This window comes from Pteropus vampyrus, unplaced genomic scaffold (assembly GCF_000151845.1).
Source record: "Pteropus vampyrus isolate Shadow unplaced genomic scaffold, Pvam_2.0 Scaffold74, whole genome shotgun sequence".
Lineage (NCBI taxonomy): Eukaryota > Metazoa > Chordata > Mammalia > Chiroptera > Pteropodidae > Pteropus > Pteropus vampyrus.
The window spans coordinates 4,201,010-4,202,028 of NW_011888855.1; the positions used below are offsets into that span (position 1 = coordinate 4,201,010).

The window sequence follows — 1,019 nt, forward strand, 5'->3', positions numbered from 1 at the left end:
AGTATTCCTATCCGTCATATGGGGATAGTTCCTATGGCCATTGTAAGGTTATGTAAGGTAATGTGATTTTAGTGCCCGGCCATAATAAAAATAAGTCTGCACATGAATGGATTCTGATCCTTAAGAGAAATACAAAGTGCCCATTTTTGATAAACTGTTTTCTTCTAATCATATAACTACTCCAGTATCAACTTTAATTTGCTAAGAACTTCATTCTTTCCACTCTATCTTTTCCTCAGGGAAACTATAAAAGAGTGTAAATTCTGGGTTTTGTTCACGTTTAATTAAGAAAGTGGCTCCAAATATTCTAAAACATTAAACACCAATTCTAGATTTCCGAAGTTCTTGTTAAAGTTAAAATAATGACTTATTCATTGACTGGAAAAATGTTTTTCAGTGTCACTTTGGCATTTTGAGGAAGAGAATCTTGAATATTTAATTCTCTTTAGCACCTATCTTACTTTCAGGTTCAGATTTGGGAGAAAAACAAGAGATTCAATGGACAATGAAGAAAATCCCAAAGTTCTAATAACTTCATTCTGATCAAATTTCCACCCCATTTGGTGAACTGAAAAACAGATACATAGGACTGAAGAAACCAAAGCCTTTCCTGAGGAAATGGACCGACTGTAACAATTAATGGACCTTGCTGTTGAGAAATGTTTGTCATATAGCAAATTCTGGAGCATTCTTCCAGATAATCTCCTTATTTTTGAAAATAAAGCATTTCTAGAGAGTCCTTCTTACTAATTAAGTCTTTGGAATGGGTTTGTGAGATTTTTTGAAAATGTGTTGGTTAAGGACTGGTAAATCCACATCAAGATTAACACTCATTTTCCAAACATACAATTGCTATCCAAATAAAAAGAAAGGCATTGTATTAACACAACTATTAGGTGACAACAGTGCATGTGTGTGTATGTGTATATAAATGAACCAGCACATTCAAAATTCTAGTCGTTTTTGAAGTGAACTCACATACTGCTGTAACCAAATGATTATATGCAGCATTCCTAGCC

General features: G+C 33.6%; 1 protein-coding gene across 1 annotated transcript in view; it reads left to right on the top strand.

Annotated features, from left to right (window-relative positions):
• The window catches only part of SLC22A4 (solute carrier family 22 member 4), a 44,794-nt gene extending 44,040 nt beyond the window's left edge, over window positions 1-754 (top strand). The window contains exon 10 of the mRNA XM_023532007.1: window positions 468-754. Coding sequence (XP_023387775.1) covers window positions 468-543 — 76 coding nt within the window. The 3' untranslated portion in view covers window positions 544-754. The remainder of the gene's footprint in view (window positions 1-467) is intronic.
• Window positions 755-1,019: the final 265 nt, after the last annotated feature.